At 42.3% G+C, this 22,307-nt stretch overlaps 1 protein-coding gene across 4 annotated transcripts in view; it reads left to right on the top strand.

Annotated features, from left to right (window-relative positions):
- DMPK (DM1 protein kinase) overlaps positions 1–21,442 on the top strand; it is a 751,292-nt gene extending 729,850 nt beyond the window's left edge. For all 4 annotated transcript variants that reach the window (XM_069207733.1, XM_069207732.1, XM_069207734.1 and 1 more), the window contains one exon: positions 8,810–21,442. In XM_069207733.1, the coding sequence (XP_069063834.1) occupies positions 8,810–8,911 (102 nt within the window). In that variant the 3' untranslated portion in view covers positions 8,912–21,442. The remainder of the gene's footprint in view (positions 1–8,809) is intronic.
- The last annotated feature ends 865 nt before the right edge of the window (positions 21,443–22,307 follow it).

Here is a 22,307-nt window from a genome sequence, read left to right as displayed (position 1 = left end):
GCGGTTTCAACGTTCATGGTGAGGATTCCGTCAATTCTGAAGTAGTTCAACTTACTTCGGACCTAACCTTGTTAGGTCTTCTACAAAAAGTGATACATCATACATATCTAGCTGGCCACACTTTAAGCCTCGTTTTTACAAACGCCCCCGCGCTGTCTTGCGACACCCCTCAGCCTGTTCCCTGGACTGACAACTTCCTAATGGGTTTTCAAATCACCAATTCTAATGTGTCTGAACATAAACAGAAGATCTTGCTGAATAGTTTTAGACACTGGTGTAAAATCGCAATAAATGTCTTCTCCAAAGAATTCAAATTTACACCTATTCCAGCAGACTCCCATGTTGACAAAGCTGTAACAGAGTACATCTCTGCTGTCATGATAGCTTTTAATAAGATCATTCCTATAAAACATTGCTCTAATTCCAACCATGGTACACATGTACCCTGGTATACACCGGAACTGCGCTCTGGAAAAGCTTAGTGCGAAAAGCTTGAAAGACGTTGGCGTTGCTTCAATAAATTTACTGACAAAGAGGCATTTAGAGTAGCCTTAACAAATGGTCATCACAACATTAAAAAAGCCCACAAAACACACATATCTTTTTAAATGCATCAGGCACGAAATTCTTCTAAAGTACTGTTTAAAGTGGTAAACTCCTTCCTTAACCCTCCAGCCTGTTTCCTGGAGATTGTAACATCGCAAGCTCTCTGTAATTTCCTTGTGAATCATTTTGAAGGTAAAATTAACAACATTTATCAAAACGTCCCCAAAATACCTGAGCAGGATTGCCACCAATTCAATTCCTTTTCCTGCCCACCTGTAAAGGTCTCACCGGAAGCAATTTCAACCACTTTCTCGTGACTGTTCAGAACAGGGGCGGCTCCTTCGCTATGGCGAAGAAGTGTGGCCCCCCTGGCCAAGAGCCAGGAATTGAAAAATTAAGCAATAGTTCCACTATCGTTTCATTTTTCATCTGCTGGCTCAGCCAGCAGCACAGGGGCGGGGCTGGGCCACAGGAGGTGGGAGGGGGGACGAGGGGAGAGTGCACTAAGTGCACATGTCTGTTTGGCTGGCCATCTAAGGCCGGCCAAACACACATGCGCACTTAGGTTTTTCCGTGTATACAGCCGGTACTGCACAGACCCCAGGTATGTGTCTGAGTGGCAGTGACTGCCACTCAGACCAATTGTGACGGTGATTACATACTATGTTTAGCATGTAAACAGCACCAGGATTGTTGGGGAGCCTGTGCTGGTGTCCCCGTGAATGCTGGGACATCACATGGAGGGAAGAGGAGCTCGAGGCGGCAGTAGATGGTGATAAGGTAAGGTTTTTTTTCTCTCCTTCCCCTACCCCCTATGATTTCCCCTGCTCCTCCGCTTGAGACTTGCAGCCGGCGCTGTTGGTTCAGAATGCATTGGCAACAGCCCAATCGGGGTCTCCATCAGATATTTGTCCACCCTGTATTATGGCATTGTTAACCTTTCAGCTTGCCCCAGCAATTTGCTCATTATTTAATGCATCCATCTCTACTGGGAAATTTCCTTCTGCTTAGAAAGCGGCTCTGGTCATCCCTATTAAAAAAAAGAACCAATTTGTCACCTATGGACCTTACCAACTAAGTCCCATCCCTCTTCTCCCTCTATTATGTAAGTTGTTAAAAGGTCATATGAACGTCCAACTCAGGGAACATCTTGAATTTAACAAGTTGTTGGACACATCTCTGTCGGGTTTTAGACATATGCATAGTACTGAGACCACATTGATTGCTGGGATCGACCTAATTAGATTTTCACTAGACAAAAATAACACTGCATTTCTGGTGTCATTGGACCTCTCTGCAGCTTTTGATACTGTTCCTCATTCTACATTGCACCTTCCTGCACAAAAACAATCCTGAGAGGCGTTTTCCTCTTTCGATGTGTGTTGCATTCTCAAGGAGAAATAAAGTTATTTGTATCTATGAGGCCTTTTAAAGCCACGCAAAGTGGCTTTGCCTGGCATCATAGACATGATTTTGTAGTCTGCACCACAGGAGTGTCACAAAAAGTGATGCTCCAGTGGCACAAGGAGCTCATAAACATGCCCCATAGACTTTGTGATGTAGGCGCGTCTTTGTCAATATGATGATTGCCATTCTGGTTGGACAGACATATTGAAGATAGTTTGACCAAAATCTAGTGCAAAACAAATTTCTGACCCAATCTTTATATCACACTGCCAAAAAGTAGATATCCTGTAATTCACATGCTAGTATTACTACACAAGCTCACCAAGAGAAAATCAGGGTGTCTGTCAATGAGGGTGAGCCTACAGAAGTTATAGATATTGTTTTAATGCATGTTAGTGCACAATAACCATACGAGAAGAATGGTTCAGACTATGCTAGTGCAAAATACTTCCCTTGTGTAAGGAAATGGCTCCCTGTTGCAATTACCCCCCACTTTTTGCCTGATACTGGTGCTGACTTGACTGAGAAGTGTGCTGAGACCCTGCTAACCAGGCCCCGGCACCAGTGTGCTTTCACCTAAAATGTACCATTGTCTCCACAATTGGCACAACCCTGGCACCCAGGTAAGTCCCTGGTAACTGGTACCCCTGGTACCAAGGGCCCTGATGCCAGGGAAGGTCTCTAAGGGCTGCAGCATGTCTTATGCCACCCTAGGGACCCCTCACTCAGCACAGACACAATGACTAAGTCGACATGGCACTCCCCTCAGGGTGCCATGCCAACCTCACACTGCCTATGGCATAGGTAAGTCACCCCTCTAACAGGCCTTACAGCCCTAAGGCAGGGTGCACTATACCACAGGTGAGGGCATAGGTGCATGAGCACTATGCCCAACAGTGTCTAAGCAAAACCTTAGAAATTGTAAATGCAGGGTAGCCATAAGAGTATATAGTCTGGGAGTCTGTCAAAAACGAACTCCACAGCCCCATAATGGTTACACTGAATACTGGGAAGTTTGGTATCAAACTTCTCAGAATAATAAACCCACACTGATGGCAGTGTTGGATTTATTAAAAAAATGCACACAGAGGGCATCTTAGAGATGCCCCCTGTATTTTACCCAATTGTTCAGTGCAGGACTGACTGGTCTGTGCCAGCCTGCTGCTGAGAGACGAGTCTCTGACCCCATGTGGTGAGGGCCTTTGTGCTCTCTGAGGACAGAAACAAAAGCCTGCTCTGGGCGGAGGTGCTTCACACCTCCCCCTGCAGGAACTGTAACACCGAGCAGTGAGCCTCAAAGGCTCAGGCTTCGTGTTATAATGCCCCAGGGCACTCCAGCTAGTGGAGATGCCCGCCCCCTGGACACAGTCCATGGGAGATAATGAGAAAAACAAGGAGGAGTCAATGACCAGTCAGGACAGCCCCTAAGGTGTCCTGAGCTGAGGTGACTCTGACTTTTAGAATTCCTCCATCTTGCAGATGGAGGATTCCCCCAATAGGATTAGGGATGTGCCCCCCTCCCTTCAGGGAGGAGGCACAAAGAGGGTGTAGCCACCCTCAGGGCTAGAAGCCATTGGCTACTAACCCCCCAGACCTAAACACACCCCTAAATTCAGTATTTAGGGGCTCCCCAGAACCTAGGAAACTAGATTCCTGCAACCTAAGACGAAGAAGGACTGCTGAGCTGAAAAACCTGCAGAGAAGACGGAGACACCAACTGCTTTGGCCCCAGCTCTACCAGCCTGTCTCCCTACTTCAAGAGAACTGCTACAGCGACGCGTTCCCCAGGGTCCAGCGACCTCTGAAGCCTCAGAGGACTACCCTGCATCTAAAAGGACCAAGAACTCCCGAGGACAGCAGCTCTGTTCCACAAAGACTGCAACTTTGCAACAAAGAAGCAACTTTTGAAAACAACACGTTTCCCGCCGGAAGCGTGAGACTTGGCACTCTGCACCCGATGCCTCCGGCTCGACTTGTGGAGAACCAACACTACAGGGAGGACTCCCCAGCGACTGCGAGCCCGTGAGTAGCCAGAGTTGACCCCCCTGTGCTCCCACAGCGACGCCTGCAGAGAGAATCCAGAGGCTCCCCTGACCACGACTACCTGCTTCTAAGAACCCGACGCCTGGTAAGGACACTGCACCCGCAGCCCCCAGGACCTGAAGGATCCGACCTCCAGTGCAGGAGCGACCCCCAGGTGGCCCTCTCCCTTGCCCAGGTGGTGGCCACCACGAGGAGCCCCTCTCCTTGCCTGCCTGCATCGCTGAAGAGACCCCTGGGTCTCCCATTGAACTCCATTGTAAACCCGACGCCTGTTTGCACACTACACCCGGCCGCCCCGTGCCGCTGAGGGTGTACTTTTTGTGCTGACTAGTGTCCCGTCTGGTGCCCTACAAAACCCCCCTGATGTGCCCTCTGAAGACACGGGTACTTACCTGCTGGTAGACTGGAACCGGGGTACCCCCTTGTCCATTGAAGCCTATGTGTTTTGGGCACCACTTTGACCTCTGCACCTGACCGGCCTAAGCTGCTGGTGTGGTAACTTTGGGGTTGCCCTGAACCCCCAACGGTGGGCTACCTTGGACCCAACTTTGAACCCTGTAGGTAGTTTACTTACCTGCAAAACTAAGAAAAACACACACCTCCCCCAGTAACTGTTGAAAATTGCACTGTCTAGTTTTAAAATTTCTTATTGCCATTTTTGTGAAAACTGTACATGCTATTTTGCTGATTCAAAGTTCCTGAGTTACCTAAGTGAAGTATCATTCATTTGAAGTATTACTTGTAAATCTTGAACCTGTGGTTCTTAAAATAAACTAAGAAAATATATTTTTCTATACAAAAACCTATTGGCCTGGAATTGTCTTTGAGTGTGTGTTCCTCTTTTATTGCCTGTGTGTGTACAACAAATGCTTAACACTACCCTCTGATAAGCCTACTGCTCGACCACACTACCACAAAATAGAGCATTAGAATTATCTCTTTTTGCCACTATCTTACCTCTAAGGGGAACCCTTGGACTCTGTGCATGCCATTTCTTACTTTGAAATAGTACATACAGAGCCAACTTCCTACACCTTGCATTCGGACATTCTACAATTATGGTGCTTCCTCTACTAATGCTGAATGTTACTCAGATAATAGATGCATTCACAATTACATTTCTATACCCCAGAACTACTGACAGCCCTCGTGTACCTGCTCCCAATGTGAACCATATCAGCAAAGGATAAAGGCCAGACCTAGAACTTTCAGAAATCTCTAAAATATTTCACTTTCTAGTGCCCATGTGTAATCAGTGGGCAGCATGCTGGTGAACTGGTGCCATAAGGTGAGCGGTCAAGTACAAATGTACTGCTGACATCTGCATTGGCAGAAGTTTATATAACGTTAGTATCCCACTGGGATACCAAACCATTGTAAAGAATTGGAGCTGCTATTACCCCCATGGACTGGTATGTAGTGTCAAGACCTCGCAACTATGAACTTCTAAGTCATCCATGTCAGTATCTGAACCTTTGGCCTTTAATCTGCGCATAGACCCTTTAGCAAGTACGCAAACCTAATGAACTTTGTTAACTGATATTTCAACAGTCTTGAGTAAATATTTGCATTGGCCTGTTCTCTTGTGTACATGAGTGACACAATGTTTAGTTGTTACTATGTTGAACAATGAAAACATTATTGAAGATGTCAAAAGATTTTTAAAAATCTATTGGCGAGGTACCAGGCAAATCAGAAAGAATAATGCCATTTGATTGACACTTTGTATGCCTCTATGGTGATTACACTAGACAGGACCAGCAGAGCCACAGAATTACTCTCATATGATCAATTTCTCACTGGCTGTATCCACTTCTTTTTCACGAGTGCCATCTCTTTCAAGGTGGAATTGGATACACGAATGGAATAAGTGAACAATGCCAGGCAGTGAAGCAGGAGAAGGATTCTAACAAAGCTGGTACTCCAGCACAGCATTTTTTCAGTCAAATAAACAAAGCTGGTACACTGGCACAGGAGATTTTCGGTCCACCAATGCACCAAAAATGCTTTGGTGTCAGTTGGCATACTTCTTCTCCCGGGGCCAGATTGTCAAAGAGAATAATTATAGTATGTAGTCCTTTGTATGATGATCATTACATCTCCCAAAAGATTAGTACAATATCACAAAATAATCCTATCTTGAGAAAAATGTTCATAATAGGTCCGAAAGGAATTCAAAGTATCAGGGTGATGTTGCCCGTGACCATTGTTACGGTTAAGAACCATTCATAATGAAAGAGGTCCGGCAGCACCTCGCCTGCCCCAAGTTGGAAATGCCACTGGCATTTTCCTCAAGAATACCTCAATCATGACCAACCAGATAATATATAGCCCTGAAGAAGCCCTATGTTGAAGGGCAAAACGTGTTGGCTATCATTCTTATGTATTTCATGCTGTAACAAGATCATTGTGGAAGAATTTTATGGAATTGGAAGAAAATAAAAATAAGATTTGCTCTACTTATACCATAGAAGAAGTGGACTTTCTCTATATTCTATTTAATAATTGCTAACCAAGTGGTGCACCGCTAATATAGTTTTCAGTATTTTAGGTATATTTGCCCTTGATATGCTGCACTTCGAGAAGATATATATTTGTCTAATTGTTTAATGGTTTGTTAGTCTCATAAAATGCTTTTATGTACTCTTGTCTGCTGGCAGCAGTTCAGAATTCGCAATTTTCGTGGTCACAGAGGCAGACTTTCAGGCTTGATTCACTGGATACCACCCACAATCATTGGACACAAAAAACATGCTACTCAAACAATAAGCTGGGTGTTACAAGCTTACATTTTTATCTGCCCCTATGCCACACGCCAACAAGGTTCTGTATGTTCCTTTTCACCATATCACAGGGTCCTTTCCATCCTTCCTGATCTGTTCATGCAGCTAGCTGGACCAAAACTCTTGCCTCTTTTTGTAGTAAATTGTCATTATGTAGGCTCAATATCTCTCTGGTGAGTTTAGGCCATGCATTGGTACTAGTCCCCCAAGCCACCTCTTCAAGAGAAAAAGGTGGGTATACTTACACACTTAGGGACTGATTTATGAAAAGTTAACGCCGCCTTTGTGTCATTTTCGATGCAAACTTATCAAATATAATTATATTTTGTACGTTTGCATCGCTTTTGTGTCAAAAAATGACGCAAAGGCGACACTAACTTTTCATAAATCAGGCTCTTAATACTGTGAGGAAATATCACGAAAAGCACTGGAGACCTTCTCAGGACTGCTGGTGGAGCTTGTTGGTTTACTAGCGAAATATGGAGGCTAGAGCTACGAATGCAACTGACTCTAAATATGCCCCTGAGTTGTGGGCGAGTACTTGCAGCTCCTCAGACTGACGCACGGTGATCCAAACAGTGCTAGTTCTGCAACTAGTTCACCGAGATGTATTCTGTGCAATTTAGAGCTAGTGTGGCATTCGCAGGAAGCAAGTGTGAACCAGAATATCGTCGTCAGAATATGAGCTCTAAAATAGGGTTATATCGCTCCATTGGAGTTAATAGTGGAAATATACACAAATTGGGACAAAAGTTTTGTAAACGATATCTACGACACAATATTTATGACTCTCTACATCGTTGTGTACAATATTCTTGCTATACGACGGTGGAAGTACTTGGGCGGCACCTGGCTGGCCAGCTGGAGGAAACAGAACCTGTGCAGGACATGAGAAGGAACTGTAGGTGCAAAGGTTCACAGTCCCCTGGGGACTCCTTGTGGTTTAGATGAATGTGTAAGAGCCGATTTCTTGTAGTGTGTGTGAATAGTTGGTTCTGGGTCAATGCAGTTTTTATTTTTCATTTGCCATATGGTAATTGTTTGTTGTGTGAATCGAGGATACTTTTGTTGTAGCTGACCAGTTTAGGACCAAGCGTTTTCTAGACAGTAAAGGAGGCAGCTGACTCCCTAAAGGCAATAGGATATCAGATGTGAAATGACTCCCCTAGCATGCAAAGGAACTGAGTGCAAGATGTCCCTTCCGTCACAGGGACGGGGAGGAATAAGATCCTGTGGAAATGGCATCTCTTTATCGACAGTAAGACTGCCTTTGTGGAACAAGATGTCTTTGCAGTCCAGACTCTTACTCAGTTGTGGCAAACCGCTCGACTAGGCGCTGCCTGACTTCACACATCGCTTCTTACGTGGCACTGCTGCTATGCTGGAAGACATGAGGTACATACACACTGAAGCGGGCCATACCACTCCCTTCTATACCCCACTGAAAAAAACATACAAGACACCCCGGGAGGCTGCCCAGGGGGCAAACAGAGCCAGGCGCGAGCAGTAGGCCCAGTCTTAGGTGCAGGCGTCAGACCCAAAAGAGTACTAGCAACTAAAACACCACTCAGATGAACATTATTTTATTGGACACCCCGGGTGTCTTTAATTCATTTGTATATAATTCAGAAAACGCGAGTTTGTTCCAAAAATGTTCCTTGTCACTCAAATGCAGTTAATAATAAAACGATACATTTCCATAACTGTCCGTAGAAATAATCCAAGAATGGCCTTTTGGCGCTATGTATACGATGTTCACACGAATAAAGCGTACAGCTGTGTGTTTTAAAGTTCTGTATACTCTTGTTCTTGTCTACATCTCTCTAGTAAGCTCTTTTGAAAACAGAATTGAAAAAATATTTATAAGGATGGGAATTGCAAATATTTGACGACTGATTTCACACGTGTTGCCTTTTGATTCACTGATTAATCCTCAACTTGGGGCGTGTGGGAAATTAGGGTCATTTGACACAAACCAATAATGTGTATTCAGTTTAACCTTTGGCTCTGTCTTCTTCCTCTTTCTGCAGGTTCCTAGGCCTGGCATCTTCAGGGCAGGATACCTGCTTCTATGCACTGGCGGCTTTACCCCCTTCGCTGCCTCTAGGAGTTGCCTGGCAGAGCTATCCTGAGTTCTAGGCAAAGTTTCCAGCCTCCAAAAACTGGGCCTTTCCTAGAATATGTAGCTTCAACCCACGAAGTGCTTTGGGGAACATGCATGGACTCAAGAATTGGCCAGAGTGGGGGCAGACAGTGCTCCAAAGAGGGATTGTGGTTTCCCGGAGGTACAACCCGAATGAAGAGATACTGCATGCCTGGTCAGCACTCGCCTTTGCTTCGGTTTGACATACCTTCCCATTGCCAGGCTCAGCACAGTTACTGGCACCTGATGTCGGAGTGGCCTTTGTCATCATGGAGGTTATCAAGAAGTGTCCAAAGAAGTCTATACTCTAGTCTGCTTTTTGTATCTGGACTTTTGATGGTGACTTCACAATTGCCTGAGCAAGAGACATTTGTCCTGCAAACCTACCTTTAGCACGTGCTGTCCATCCTCTTGCCACTTGCCCTACTTTTAACACTTCTGTTTTAGGTCTGGGGGGACACCTTTACTAGTGTTTGGGGATGTGAGTGAGAGTCTCGCTGGAGCATAAATGTATATTCATTTGAAAGGCTTTCACTGGAGCTTTCACTGGAGCTATTGCACCAACATCAACTTGTTTCAAACCCTCTTTAGGCATAAATGATTAAAAGAATCGGCCATCAGTGTCCTGTTACACAGAGAAGGTGTGGTATGTTACTGAGAGCTTGCACACTTCACAGGATGTGACAACCTTGGTTTGGAGCTACACACTGGGCATTGGACAATTCTTTTATTTAGGTGCCCCGAATTAGTCACTTACTGTGGGAAGGGGAGAATGTATTTTTTCTCTTGATCTCTTTTATTCTTAGTCTTCTGCCACTGGCCTCTCTTTTTCTCTTTTTACCTAATATCTTTCTCACTAATTCCTTTCCCTTTCTTCTTTTCTTTTCGCTGTATTTTGTGTTCTATCATTTCCCAGTCTCTCTATCTCACCCTCAAATTCTACTCTTCCTCACTGTTGCACAGTAGTTTCCTTGGTCTTTGCAGACCTCATCCAGTAGCCAGACTTATTTTAGACAGGGCAGCCCTTCCTCCTGTGGATATTTCCAGTGATATATATGCTCTGATACTGGCTGCGTGTTGAGTTCTAGCTATTCTCTCCGTAGACACAGCACTGAACCATAACCTGGATAAAACATTAACAGGTGTCCTTCTCACTCTAAATGTAAGCTGTACTTTAGGAGAGGTGAGATTAAGAAGGGCCAAAGAAGTCTTTAATGTTCAAGGATTATGTAAGTCTCTGAGAAAAACACATGTGATATGATCACTGTACACAGTTGGGCACAGATTTAAGGAAAGTGCAGCACCACTTTCCTTGCGCCCCTCAGCCCCCCCCCCACCGCCACTATGTGTGCGCTGTATCTAAGATATGGTGTGCCATGACACATGGTAGGGGGTAATATCGTCAAACATTTTTACACTATTGATGTACTGTTCAGGGTTAGTGCCAAAATTTTGGCGCTAACCCTGAACAGTACAAAGGGGCCCATTGTAATCAATGGTGTGCCCCTTTTTAACACCTGCTCTGAGCAGGCGCTAAAGGTGCTGAAAAACATGACGGCAAGAAATAAATATCTTGGATTTCTTTGCGCCATTTTTTGTGGCTCCCCTAACGGGAGAACGCCCCCTTTGCATACAATATCCATGGCTAATGCCCAAAGTAGCGCAAAGGGTTAGAAAGTGGCGCAATGCATGCATTGCGCCACTTTGTAACTATGGAGCGGGAGAAGGCCACCTTAGCGTAAAAAAAAAAGACGCTAAGGCAGCGCTAATGTGGCATAAGGGGATCTTAAATATGCCCCTTAGGGTAGACACACAGGTTCTGACTATAAGTATAGTAGCCTGAGGCAGGTACATTAGATCAGTTCAGCAAAGACAAAAACTGTAGATGTTTTACAGGCATATTAGCGAAATAAAAGGATTGTTACTAATGTCCATTATAAGTCATTTTAAGTCTCATCTCCTTCACAGCTTAGGTATATTGGCTCATGGTGGTCCGTGGTGAAGTATTGGATGTCACAGAACTTATTCTTGATTTCTTTGAGTCTGACCTGATCCTAGCAGCAGCGGTAACCACTGCTCAACTAACACATTTCCTTACTTAATTACTTAATGGACGCTTTGCTCATTACATGCATTCATCGGTAACAGAGTCTGTCATTTGCCTCATGGCCAGTACACCAGTTCTGTAGCCGGAGGGACCAGGAGAGCAGTCTATTCCATTAGTTTGGGAGAAGGACATTTTCCAGCGTATCTTCTGAACATGCGTATTCAATGCAACAAATGCACATTCATTTCAGCTAATGGGTCCATTGATTGCTGCAGTGTGCAAAGTGTACCTCAAATCCACTCTCGACCAGAAAGTACATTTAGCCTTAATGACTAACCCAATGCTGTTTCCCAACGATGAAACGGGTTGCTGTTTTCAATCCATCTCATCCAGTGCTTAATTTGTGCTTGTTTCCAGTGCAGAGCACCAGCGCTTATTTTTGAGGGCCGACGCTTATTCTTCTGCCTCAAGCATTTACTGAGAGCAAAAGACACACATGGGAAAGGCAGAAGAAGCGAAAAACGAAAAAGAGTCCCAAAGGGAGAAAGAAAAGCTACAAGAGTGAGCTGAAGGGGCAGGGAGTGGCTGTAAATGAAGAGGACCGAGATGGTTTCAGGATTACAGTGCCTCGGTATTCCGTGTTCGCACATTTAATTGCAGCAGCCGCATGTTTAAGAGGGGGGCTTTGGGCACCTGTGCATTTTTATTTACAAATTAAGCACTGGTTTAATCTTAAATCAGGATCCTGGCATTCCTTTTTAGACTTCATAAGCTGAAAAATCGCAACAGCTGGTAAGAAGAATAGAACAGCTACTTCCGACTTTAGGTAAAGCAGCTAAGGAATAGTGAACCATCAAAGAGATGGGGTCCCAACATCAAGAACATATACACAAATGGAGTTGGTATTGCAGAACAGGAAATTACATCACACCATCCTCTTTTCTGGGTTAATCATGATCCTTGAGAGTTTCATTCAGCTGATACTGCGTCCGGTGACAAGTGTAGGTGCAAGGGGAATTTCACTCCCTAGTGTCAATTAACTTTACCTATCTCTATTCGCTCCAGATTTCTATCTTTGCCTCTGCTTTATCCCCTATTCCTGCTCTTACTTTTACCTTTGACAGTGTTCAAGTGTCTAAAGAATTAGAGAGAGAAGTTGCTGGCCCAACAGATTGTAGTGGTCAGTCCCCGTGAGACACGAGTGAAAAACTGATCAAAATTGCTTTGCCTCATAGTGCAGCGTTGTTATGGAAAGTGTCTCATTTCTTTTTGTATATGTCCAAGGCCGGATGGGATCATCTCTGGCAAAGTAAGCTATTTGTCAGTCACACCTGGCATACCCAAATTTATTCCAAACCTACATTTTTCGGAGATATTGCCAATCGAGAATTGTGTCAGATTTTGCTCTATTTATTAACTTCTTATTTCAGAAATAGTGAAAGATATGTTACGTTTGCAAAACGCACAGTGCCCCCACCAAAAAAACGTTTGTGGAAGAAGTTCCTGAAAAATGTGTTTGCCAGAAAATTACTCTTGCTAAACGTGGGGATTTGCAGGGTTTTTATCCAGCAAGTTCCTGTTTTAGATGACTATTTTCCTGCAAGTAAAACTATACAAACTGTAAAACTCTATGAGGTCGTCAAGGGGAATCTCACAACTTTGCTGGCCTCTAAATTTAATCCCATCGCTGATTCGTATTGCCCTCAGTTTAAAGTGCCACTCTTTTGCAGTCCAACATGTTAAAGTAGTTGATTTGTGATAGTAGATGAGATTCGTTATGACCTTTGGTAAAGCAAACCTATTTCCTTCAAATGCTGTATGATGGCGAGGAGGGGAGGAATTTAATGATGCTTGTGGTAAAAAATCAGAATGGAGTTTTTTTTAATTTTTTTAAGGGAGGTTCTTTGTGCTAGATTACAATGTCATGAGGTGAGCATTTGTCCATCGTAGGCCATAAAAAGAATCAGGAAGCATTCTTAGAGCCCGATTCATAGTTTGGCATAGACTGCAGTTTGTCGCAACAGCAGCACATAACCATTTTTGCTAAACTGAAAGTTCTTCCACCTCATTTTGCGTCAGGCTGATCTTCACTATGTAGGTGACAGAGACTGCTAAGTATCTACCACGGACATATACCTCCAACAGCCTGACAGAGTAAGGGCTGTTCGAGGTTTGGCTATTTGTCCGCCCACCCTATTTAGTGTGGGCGGACAAATGGCCAGTTTCCACTGTCCATCACCACCGGGTAAAACATGGTAGGAAAGGACAGTAAATGCTGTAAAATGATCCCTAGGGCATGGGAGAAAACTCCCGGGGCGAAGGGTCCATTGTTATTTTTATTTTGAACAAGAAAATCCCGCCATGCTGATGGAGCCGTTCGTTAAACCTTTAGAGCACTTACAGGATCCGCCATGATGACGCCTTCTGTAAATCTATATGACCACTGAGCCGGCGGGCATTTCATAATTTTAGTGGGAAGGTACTCACTCGCCCTGATTTAAATAATACCACTCTGCTAAATTCTAAATCATGCCCTTTGTTCACAGATACTTTTAATGTCATTATGAATTACCACAATTGTGTATTTAAGTAATTCTGATCGACTGACAAGCAAAATAGCACATTGGAAATTTCGCTATTTTTATTTCAATGAAGAACAACAAAAACCTTACCTCCTTTCTTAAGTTACAGCAATCCTTATATTTCACATAGAAAGCTGGTACCAAAGATTTGTGGGTGCCCGCTCACCCACTTTCAAAGTTCAGCATAATTGGAAACTCTTATTTCATGAAGTTACAGAGTTTTCAGAATCATACTCTATGCTCAGTGTTAGTGCCTTTTTTCTAATTCAAACTGAGATTGTGGCAAATTAATCTAAAAATGTAATTAATGTGAAACGTTGATAGGACAGAAAGATTTTAGCAAACTATTCAAACATTTTATAATATAAAAGTGAGTCCACATTTTATCAAAGATCTAAATGATAGACTTTTAACATTTTACATAATGGACTTTGATGTTGAGAAATTATATAAAAGATGTATACTTTTTTAGCAGGCGGTAGCCACGTTTATTAAACCTGTTAAATAGTTCATAGGATTACCATTCCAAATTAATTTTCTAAAATGTGGGTTTTAACCTTTTAAACAATGACAGCTTCTTGGAAGCTCCTTAACAATGTTAGAACTTTATAGATCATTTGTTTGAAAAATACCAAACATTCAAACACTTTTAGAAGCTATAACTGTGTATAGAACGTTTTAACACATTTTCTAAACTTTCACAAGTAGTGTATTCATAGCTTTTCATCAAACCAACCAATTTCTAAATTGAGGAGAGTTAGTGTTGGTTTTCTAGCAAACAATACCAAGAGTTTAAACACGTTCAACTTTATTTGTTCCAAAAAATTATTACACTTTTAAAAGAAACACTTTTATTTAAAAGGTGATACACAACATGTCAGTAAAAATGTAGTTTATTTAAAAGGTAAAAGGTGGTACACAACATGTCAATAACATTTTTGCCACGTTCATTGCCATTTTTCCTTAACTTCACATGATGGAGATGAAGTTTAAATGTTAAGCACTTTTCTCCTTTGTGTCCACCAGTGCTGTATCTTTCCTAGAAATGACTGTAAAACATTGGCAGAGATGTTTAATCCCTCCCCTATGTGGAAAGACCTGCTGTAATAATATTAAGTGCAAGTGGGAGCAGCAATCCAGTGTATTAATTGATGAGTTAGTATGGCCTTTTCATCACAACTGCACACATCGCCATTTACTGTAAAAGGGCTACTTTGAGCATCCCTCTAGGTATTCCCTTTCACAGCCAGTCTCTTCTATTTCATTCAAGCTAACGGTGCGCCTTTGGCACAGGCCCTGTTTCACTGCCAAGGCAGGCTCTTTTACCATAGAGATCGGACTAGGCAGATGGTAGCTGCAAAGAAAAAACATATAAATGTTCTGTCCCTCTCCCTATGATTCTGGATGCATGCAGGACACCCACTTCCAACAAAAATGGAGTGATCCAACCAGAGGAGGGAATGTGAAAATTATGTTAGAAATTGTATTCATTCTATTATTTATTTTTTGTTGCGTTTACATATTATTTTAAAAACATTATTAAAAACTAAGAAACATTTTATGGGGTTTAAAGGACAAGAATCGTTCATTGCTGTACACTTGTTGCACCAGTACTTTACTACCTGAGGTATACACAGGGTGGCGAGATAAAAATGAGACTCGGAGGAGGCATTGGGTTTAGATTTTAATTTACAAAAATGTCAAAACCTTTCCCCCTTTTATGCAGACGAAGGGGTATATTTACAAGCCCCTATCGCCATTGAAACATCACTTTTTGTGATGCTCTGGTGGCGCTGTGCACTGTGCCATATTTACAAGACAGCTTTAAGCCACTTTTTGTGGCTTAATGTCACCTAGTAAATATGGGCCCTCCGAAACAGTTTTCTGTGGCAGAGGGGCGTGCAATTGGTGTTACTTTGGGCGTTACACCGCAACACCCATTGCTTTTGACGCTGCCCCAGATTTACAAGGAAATATAAATCTGAGGGAAGCACCAAAAACTGGCGCAACAAGGAGAAATAATTTTCTTTCTCCTCGTTTTTGCTTTTTCCATGTGTGCTGCATTCTGCAGCACACATAGAAAGAGCAAAGCGCCATGAATGATTGTTTATGTGCGGGAAGGTGTCCCTTCCTGCACATAAACAATCATTCAACAATGACGATTTGCTCCTTCTATGTGTGCTGCATTCTGCAGCACACATAGAAGTGCCAAAGCGCCATTGTAGATTGTTTATGCGCAGGAAGAGACACCTTGCTGCACAGAAACAATCATTCCCTTCAAAGCAGACACCCTTGCACATTGAGGCAAGGATGCCAGTGTTGGCGCTAGCAGCTAAATGTGGCGCCGTGCTAAAGGAAACAGAGTGGTGCACCGTATTTTTGTGAATAGAGTGGATCCCTGCGTTTCAGAACAGACACAGCACGGTGCTGCCAATTTTGGCCCAGCACTGCACTGTGCCAGCTCCTTGTAAATCTGGCCCAAAGTATATCTGCTTTCATAATGTGTTGCCCCAGTACATTTATAATGCTTCCCATCTCAGCACCTGGATGCATAGAGAGTGATGGTAAATTGAGTCTTGTAGTTCATAAACTGTGTAGGTGGAGGAGACATAGAGGGGCTTCCAAGCTCTAGGTGTGCCTTTGTGAAACTACCTGTGGGGTGATGCACCTGTGATATATTTTAGTGTGTGACATGCAAACTTGCATGTCTCTTGATAAATAAAGCCTTTTTTCCATCAAAGTTATTAGTGGATACCATTGAGATGGCACATAATAACAGAGGCACAGTTTTTTTCAATGGTGCTAATGTCTTCTGTGAATGCCCTTTATAATTCTTATCAATGGTGCAGGGAGCTTAAATTGGGATGCAGCCATGAAACGTCTACTTAGGTGTTTGGGCTTCCTGTCATAGTCGTGTTTAATTATTAATGTATTACTGTAATTATTATTGTGTGGCTCGCAAACTTCAACACGTTTTTTTCAGTAATCAAAATGGGCCTATATTAGATTAACAATTGGGTGCCAAAATTCGACTTTTTTTTGGTTGAGCAATGATAATCGTCAGTTGGGTAACCTAGGGCCATATGTATGAACACATTTCCCCATTGACACAGAATGGGAAAAACCCTTTGCTACATCTGGCCCCTAGTTCCTTTCCTTCAGCTGCACCCACTGAGCAACAATGACAGGATTGTACTTGTAAGCTAGCTGATAACTGGAAGCCTGCTACATCCAAACGTGAATGTCAACAACCTTCCAGTCAAGCAGAGAAGGAGACGTTATGGGTCAGCTTATTAGTTTGTAGACTTATGACATTCTTCGGACAGGCAAGGCTACAAGCAAAACACATTCAGGTTTGTAGCAAGTGAAACAAAGGCGAACTAGGGGTGGGAGTGAGTCATGTAAAATTGGGTGGCATGATTAGGAATAATTACTGTGAAAATACACATAATTAAACAAAATGCATCTCACACTCAATAAATTACCCAAGTGGTCCTTTCAGGTAAAAATTCCACTTAATTGCATTCAAAACACTGCTGCTCGTGTTCAGATTTGTAATTTTGTTCTCTAAAAATGCACAAAGGTCTGCTAGGGCAAAGAATCTACCTGAAATGGTGTTGACTGCACACATTAAAGGAACTGCCATGTGTATGAAAATACTGGTGTTTGCATTCAAATTTGTAGTTTTGCATTCAAGAATTACCTGAATGGTCCACATAGGTAAAAAATCTACCTTAAATAATGCTCAAGTTCATAACTCACATGAACAATCCATCTCTTATTAAAATGTCTCCCCAAAATGACACGGTCTGGGCAGATTTTTGATCACACAGGAGTGATCTCAGCAATCTTGCAGTCACGCCTCCTCACGTAATTAACAGTAATTTGGAACAAAGGAAAAGAATCCTACAGCAAAAGCACATTTACTGAGCTCATGCGGCTATTCACTATTCGTGTTTTGCTGCATTTAGCGCTGTTTCTTAGCACAAAATGCATCCTTGCATCTATTTTGGACGCAAGGTTGCATTTTGTGCTAAGGAAATGGCTAGTAAGTTGTAAAACAATCCTACCTCACAAGCACATTTGATGTTCTGTTGCATTTATCATACTTTGTTAGGGCAAAATACATCCTCACACCCATTTGGGACACGAGGGGGCATTTTTGCACTAAGAAATAGCGCTAAACGCAGAATTACTCTTCTCACATAATCCAAGCCTTATCTCACAGAATTCTTAGGTAATTCAGCAGGTTATGCTACACAGGATAACACACGTTACTCCACTAAAAGTTATGCGATGTGGAGTAATGGCGTAATCTCTGTAATTAAAGTAGCACAGATTATCTCTGTGGGGTAGTGTGCCTATTGGAGAAAACTTCTTGTTCTCTACAAGTCACAGAGTTAAATCTGACAAAAGCAAGGCATTCCCTACAAAGAGTGTGAGATGAGTTCCTTTAGATATTTATGAGTAAGGCAGGAAGCACTCATATGAAGGACAATTTGTCACATGAAAGGAAGTTGTGAACAGCAACAGTTCCCGAAACAGGAAGCCCTCACATTACAGTCTGCCTGTTTCCCTATACCGAACACGAGTAAATAATGGAGCGTTCACAGATTTAGCATATTATTTCGAGGCAAATCCACAAGGTTTGTTTTTTCAGTTTTAGGTGTTTGTTTAATACTTACCAAGGGTGTCTGGAAATATTACCTGTCTCAGCAGATCCAAATGCACACTTCAGTCACTTTATATGAGATGTCTTCAGTGATGTGTGATGTCATACTCAGTACATAGTAAGGCTGAGAGTTATGGTTTGCCTTGTATATGATTGCATGTAACTTTCTGTGTTTTTCAGGTTTGGCATTAGAACCATAACTACTGTGTTTTTTCAGTGAATTTCTGAGGTTGTTTTAATTTTTTTTTAATATCTTATGAACAAGAGTAACAATAACTTACATTTAACTACGCTTTTCAGTGAATTTCCAATGTTTTTTCCGTATATACTATGCCCAGTATCCATACTGATATAAAGTACTGTCTGTAGCCTCTAGCCATGCGGTCTCAGGGCCCTGCCTTGCAACAGCCACTACGCAACTGGGCCTGCTATGCTTGGCATTCTGCAATGTGTAAAAGGCTCAGGGAGCAGGGCTTGGTCTCAGGCAAGGCCATGCTCCATTCCCCACACCACAGGGCTAGGGGCCCACCATATCTTTCAGCAGCACCAACAAGCTCCAGATGCAAAATATTATGTCCCGCACCACTGTGCACTGTGGACTCTTGTGTGCTGGGCCTGGCCTGTAGCCAGGCCTGCATGAAACTATGTGTAACGACGATAGAAGCATAGAGCCTTAGCCTTGCACTGCAAGCTCATAGCTGAGGCCCTGTCCTATCGCTCCACCAGCCCCAGAACCAACCATGAACGTTGTGCATGCCCTTTAGCTATGTGCAGTGGGTTATGGATTTGGCCTAGGACAAGGCAAAGCATCCAGCTTTGTTTATGGCTGTGGTAGCAATTTCTGGACTCAGAGCTTGATAGGCCCTGATTGTAGGGTGCCTTTTAGTTGAATCTGTGTGACATTTGGCAGTCTCCTTGCATATTAAGGCCAACTTTGGTATCTCATCTTTTATGCAGATCCTTTAAAATTCACTAAAGGGTTTAGTACATAACAGATGTTTGACCCACGCTTTAACGTTGACCCTCTTCATGGATCTAGACAAAATTTGAGCACCCAGAGCTGAACATGAAATGCTAACAGAGTGCCATATTTCATGCAGACACATCAGACAGCATCAAAGTTATTAGCATTTGTAAATATTTTAGCCCCTTTCAGTTAGCTATTTACTGGTACAGCTGAATGAAACTTGACATACCAAAGAGTAAACTAAACATGCTATAGGTGCTTGAAATTTCTTGCAGACTTCTTAAACAGTACTATAGTTATAAGGAAATTCAACAAACACTTTCTTAGTTGGAACTGCAATTAACCATATTCTTACATTTTCGAAATGATCGCCAAATTGGCAAATACTTGCAAATTTGTAGTGACAAAATCTTAAACATTTTTCGTATCTCAGGGGACTGCTCTTATTCCTTCAGTACTTCAACAATGCGTATTATGTCTGCCTATTCTCTTACAAACCTCTCCCAGCATGCCAAGCTTACAGAATCTATAATTCAAGGCAAGAAATAAATACAAGCTGTTAACCAACCAATCATATCTCTCTAAACATTTTAATTTGATTGATGTGACTCATACGTTTTATGCTTTCAAAGTTCACCAACCAGATACAAAATTAACAATTTGAAGCCCACCCCACAGCTTTGTCTAATGCTAATATCTCAAAAACTGCTTAACAAATTTTATTGAACCAAAAAGACTAATCTTATGAGTAAAGTTTGACTGTCCTGCCAAGTTAGATGTAATTCCCTTCAGGTTTTTTTTTCTGTAGAGCAAAGCTAAACTTCCCTTCGGATCTGGAATGGATTAGATCTCTACCCCGCCTCCTTACCTTTTGTCTGCTCAACAGATCTACAAGAAATGTGAAATTCCAAAACTTAGTCCAATAGGCAAAGCAAGTGACAAATTTCATGCTGATTCATCACATAGCACCAAAGCTATTAGTAAACCAAAGATTTCTTTTTGATGTGAAGTCCAACTGAACCATTATAACCACATAGTTGAAATTGTCAGATGTGTTACCATTAGGCTTATTTTAAACCCATTTGTAATTATGATAACGTTTTACACTGACGACTCAAAGAGGCACACAATATGGGAGTGTAGGTTTGACACCTAGCTCCCTTTTGTCAGGACACTATGGGCCTGATTTAGATCTCCGCGGACTGGTTACTCTGTCACAACGGTGACAGATATCCCATTCTATGAAATATAAATCCCATAGATAGAATGGGATTTATATTTTGGCGGATGGGATATCCATCACCATTATGCCGGAGTAACCAGTCCACTGAGATCTAAATGAGGCCCTATGTCTTTTCCTTGGCTTTCATTTGACAACCAATGAGTTCTGGGAGTTGTAGTCATGGGCTGCTTCCATTGCATAAGTTGGACCAATACATCTTGTAGCAATCATTTGTAACAGAAAGCCCCAGTGTAACCACCATATGTCTAGTAGCCCCAATGGAACAAGAAGCCATTACACCCCAAGTATGGCTATGTTTTTTCTACCCACATTAGGGCTAAGGGTCCCATGGCACCCTTGCTAAAGCTAAAGATAATACTTTTTTGCTTGATAACATCATGAAATAAAAATGTGATCAGAGGTAAACAGCTGCCTGGAAGTCAAGTCTCGAATTCATTATCTTTTTTATCTAGGTTCATGTTAAACAAGTCCATCCATAAATATATGTATATGATTACATACACACACAGTTACATACAGGAAGAAAACTTTGTACAACCACATGCACACAAGCAGTATATTTTGCACTTTTTTGGATGGGAAGCATGTTTCCTTTGAGTTTTATAAATGTTTGCAGTTCTAATTGGACCACCAGGTGAAGGGATCACAGGATTTTACATTTCCGACCATGTCAACGTAATAAACAATCCACGTGTGCAAAATGTAAGTGTGTGAATCTGTGTGTATGATGGGGTAGTGGGACAGGTGGGGTAAATGGAGGTTGATTTAATAAATTGTGCACATTTTATTGTAATGCTGAGCTAATAAAAACCACAGTTTTATTGCAATTTCATTCTGGGATGCACCTAAGGGAACGTTTGCACTAACTATTTTTACTTGTTTGCTTGGGATGTGCAATGTTTATTTATTAGGATTGTGTGTAATGTGTTAATGAATTGAATGCATGAATAAACACTGTACAGTTAAATCGAAAAAAACATGGCTAATAAAGCTAAGCTGTGGTAAAAGATTATTTTTCTTTGGCTCTTCCCTTAATGGCTTCATCAGTTGTATGCCCCTTATTTTAACCCAACAACGCGTTGCCAAAACACAAGAGCAACCTCGGCGTTAACCCCTTAGCTGCTGGGCCTTTTCCCCCCCAGTGCTGAGCCCTTTTTTGGCTATTTGGGGTAGTTCGCGCTTAGGGCTTCATAACTTTTTGTCCACATAAGCTAACCACGCCAAATTTGCGTCCTTTTTTTCCAACATCCTAGGGATTCTAATGGTACCCAGAGTTTGTGGTTTACCCTGGAGGAGACCAAGAAAATAGCCAAAATACAGTGAAAATTTAGTTTTTTCCAAAAAAATGGGAAAAAAGGGCCGCCGAAGAAGGCTTGTGGTTTTTTCCCTGAAAATGCCATCAACAAAGGGTTTCTGGTGCTGAAATCACTATCTTCCCACCTTTCAGGAACGGGCAGACTTGAATCAGAAAACCACATTTTCCAACACAAATTTGGCATTTTACTGGGACATACCCCATTTTTACTATTTTTGGTGCTTTCAACCTCCTTCCAGTTAGTGACAGGAATGGGTGTGAAACCAATGCTGGATCCCGGAAAGCTAAACATTTCTGAAAACTAGACAAAATTCTGAATTCAGCAAGGGGTCATTTGTGTAGATCCTACAAGGTTTTCCTACAGAAAATAACAGCTGAAATGAAAAAATATTGAAATTGAGCTGAAAACAACAGCCATTTTTCTTTATGTTTTACTCTGTAACTTTTTCCTGCGATGTCAGATTTCTGAAAGCAATATACCGTTTTGTCTGCTGGACTCTTCTGGTTGCGGGGATATAAAGGGCTTATAGGTTCATCAAGAACCCTAGGTACCCAGAGC

The sequence above is a fragment of the Pleurodeles waltl genome, chromosome 9 (assembly GCF_031143425.1).
Source record: "Pleurodeles waltl isolate 20211129_DDA chromosome 9, aPleWal1.hap1.20221129, whole genome shotgun sequence".
NCBI lineage: Eukaryota > Metazoa > Chordata > Amphibia > Caudata > Salamandridae > Pleurodeles > Pleurodeles waltl.
This window is presented reverse-complemented; position numbering and strand designations above follow the sequence as displayed.